The sequence below is a fragment of the Micropterus dolomieu genome, linkage group LG07 (assembly GCF_021292245.1).
Source record: "Micropterus dolomieu isolate WLL.071019.BEF.003 ecotype Adirondacks linkage group LG07, ASM2129224v1, whole genome shotgun sequence".
Lineage (NCBI taxonomy): Eukaryota > Metazoa > Chordata > Actinopteri > Centrarchiformes > Centrarchidae > Micropterus > Micropterus dolomieu.
This window is the reverse complement of record NC_060156.1, coordinates 1768782-1771417: the sequence shown is the minus strand read 5'-3', so window position 1 is coordinate 1771417 and position 2636 is coordinate 1768782. Positions and strand designations below refer to the sequence as shown.

At 40.1% G+C, this 2636-nt stretch overlaps 1 protein-coding gene across 1 annotated transcript in view; it reads right to left on the bottom strand.

Annotated features, from left to right (window-relative positions):
- LOC123974037 (MAGUK p55 subfamily member 4-like) overlaps positions 1–2636 on the bottom strand; it is a 7202-nt gene that overhangs the window by 2999 nt on the left and 1567 nt on the right. Inside the window, exons 2-3 of the mRNA XM_046054454.1 lie at positions 1052–1132; positions 573–666 (exon numbers count right to left, since the gene is read on the bottom strand). Of these exons, the coding sequence (XP_045910410.1) occupies positions 573–666; positions 1052–1132 (175 nt within the window). The remainder of the gene's footprint in view (positions 1–572; positions 667–1051; positions 1133–2636) is intronic.

Sequence of the window (2636 nt, the reverse complement as noted above, 5' to 3'; positions counted from 1 at the left end):
CCGAGGGAGGTTGGCGGTGGTGTGGTGCTTCTTCCATTTCCTGATAACTGCACCGACAGTTGATCTTTTCTCTCCAAGTTGCTTTCTGATTCTCTTGTAGCCCATCCCAGCCTTGTGCAGATCAACAATCTTGTCCCTGATGTCCGTAGAAAGCTCTTTGGTCTTGCCCATGGTGGTGATGTTGGATGCTGGTTGTTTGGGTGTTGACAGGTGTCTTTTATACAGGTAACGAGGTGAGGCAGGTGTATTTGATGTAGATAATTGGTTGGGATTGGGGCTGTGTCTTAAAGAAAGACTAACTGGCTTGTAGGAGCCAGAATACTTGCTGTTTGGTAGGGGGTCATATACTTGTTTTTCCTCATCAGATGGTTATCAATTTTTATAAATTCATATGATGTGATTTTCTGGAATTTTCTTTAGGATTCTGTCTTTCACTGTTAGAATGTACATATGATTAAAATTGTAGATTGTTGCATTCTTTGTAAGTGGGCAAACCTGCAAAATCAGCAAGGGGTCAAATACTTTTTTCCCCCACTGTAAATAGTCACAAGGAAAAAGACAGCGAGGCCTACCTGTGGTTGCAGACCATGTACTCAAACAGCTCTTTGGTGACAAAGTGGTACTCTCTTCCTGTCTGCTCCCCTGCTCTGATTGGACGAGTGGTGTCTGGAGGAACAGGGCGAAAGTCAATGAAAAACAGGTATGTAATTATCAGTTCAACACTGTCAACCTAAAAGTTAAATCAAACAGATAACAGATTAAAAAGATGTTCAGCGTTAATTAACTTCTAGCACCAATAAACCAGGTGATTTATATTTTGGTCTGAAAGCTACGGAAACTCTAGGAGGAAATTGAGAAAAATATAATTCTGGTGATACATTTTGTATGAATTTAGATCACATCTAAATATCCGTGTGGATAACATGTGGATATTATTGTTTTTGTCTTCTCCATCATTGTGGTCACCATGTGAAGGACAATGTAAAACATGAAACTTATTTTAACCCACGTGGAAACACTAAATATTAAATAAATTGTGGAGGGCACATACGAGGTACGGGTCCCTGGAAGGTCGAAGGGTTCAGCTTGATGAGTCTTTTCCTCAGTTCGTTAACTCCAACTCCTGAAGCTCCTGTCCAGAGAGGGAAAGACACGTGACACGTTTAACGACAGCAAAATATTGTTCATAAATGTAGAAGAAAGAGGAACAAACAGTTCATAGGAACAAAATGATGTTCTAAAACCAGGATGGCACTCAGACAATTTGATCCAAAGGAATTTAGGGACTAATAATAAAAATAAAACAGTATTTTACAAAGGAGTAGGAGGAAAATATTTACTCCACCAAATCGTTTTAAGAGGGACTGCATGTGAAATCCGTCAGATTTTCACACCCAGATTTAAACCTCAGTCTCCTGAGTGAAAGTCCAGAGTTTACCTGACTCTAGTGATGTAGTACTCGTCTTGAGACCAAGACCGGTCTTAAGACCCCTTTTTGATGGTCTTGGTCTCATCTCGGACGCATTTGTACTCGTTCTTGTCTCGGTCTCAGACATTGAGGACTCTAGATTTTATTTCAAGACCAGTTAAGACTATAACTTTATGAATATCAATAAATCGCTTTTACATTATCTGATTTATTTGTTAACATCCCAACTTTGATTGGATGTAAACTTATTGCTTCAAATGCAACAAATAACCGTAACTAAACGTGTTGTTGCCGTTAACGACTGTCCCCCCTCCCCGCGATAGTCAGCGTGGAAAAGTGTTGAATAAAGATGCTTATATTGATTTCAGCTCTTAGTGTTTGTATGTGGGTGTTTTAATGGGAATGTGGATCTTTCAGATCAATCAGAGAAGTACCTCTGATCTCGTCCCAGATTTTACTGTGTGTTATGTAATGTGGGGAACTGGTCTTGGTCTAACTGTCAAATAGGAAGTGTTGCGTGTCTGTAAACAACTATGTCTCTTCGTTCTGTCCAGTTAAATATGGTGTACCTCAGGGGTCGTTCCTAGGACCCATGTTGTTTTCCTTGTTTCTGCTTCCCTCGCGACCCTGTACACAGGATAAGCGGTTGACGATGGATGGATGGATGGATGTTTCTGCTTCCCCTTGGACATATTATCCATAAACATAGCATTTCTTTTCATATTTATGCTGATGACACACAAATATACTTGCCCGTCAGATCCACAGACCCTGGAATGCTGAGTTCACTTAACAACTGCCTTTGTGAAGTTAAAAAATGGATGTCAAATAATTTCCTCCAGCTGAACTCAGACAAAACTGATATCCTGGTCATCGGGTCCCAGCAGATGGCAAATCAAATACTGCCATCTGCTGGTTCACTAGTAAATCACATTAAGCCTGTGGCAAAGAACCTTGGTGTTTGGTTTGATAGTCATTTAAATTTCGAGCAGCACACCACAAAGCTTGTTCAATCATGTTTTTATCAACTTAGAAATATAGCAAAAATTTTATCTATGTTAACTTTTAAGGACACCGAGACCATTTTACACGCCTTCATCTCATCACACCTGGATTATTGCAACAGCCTTTTCACCTGTTTAACCCAAAAATCTATTGATCGACTCCAGACTGTCCAGAACTCAGCTGCCAGGCTTTTAACCAGAAC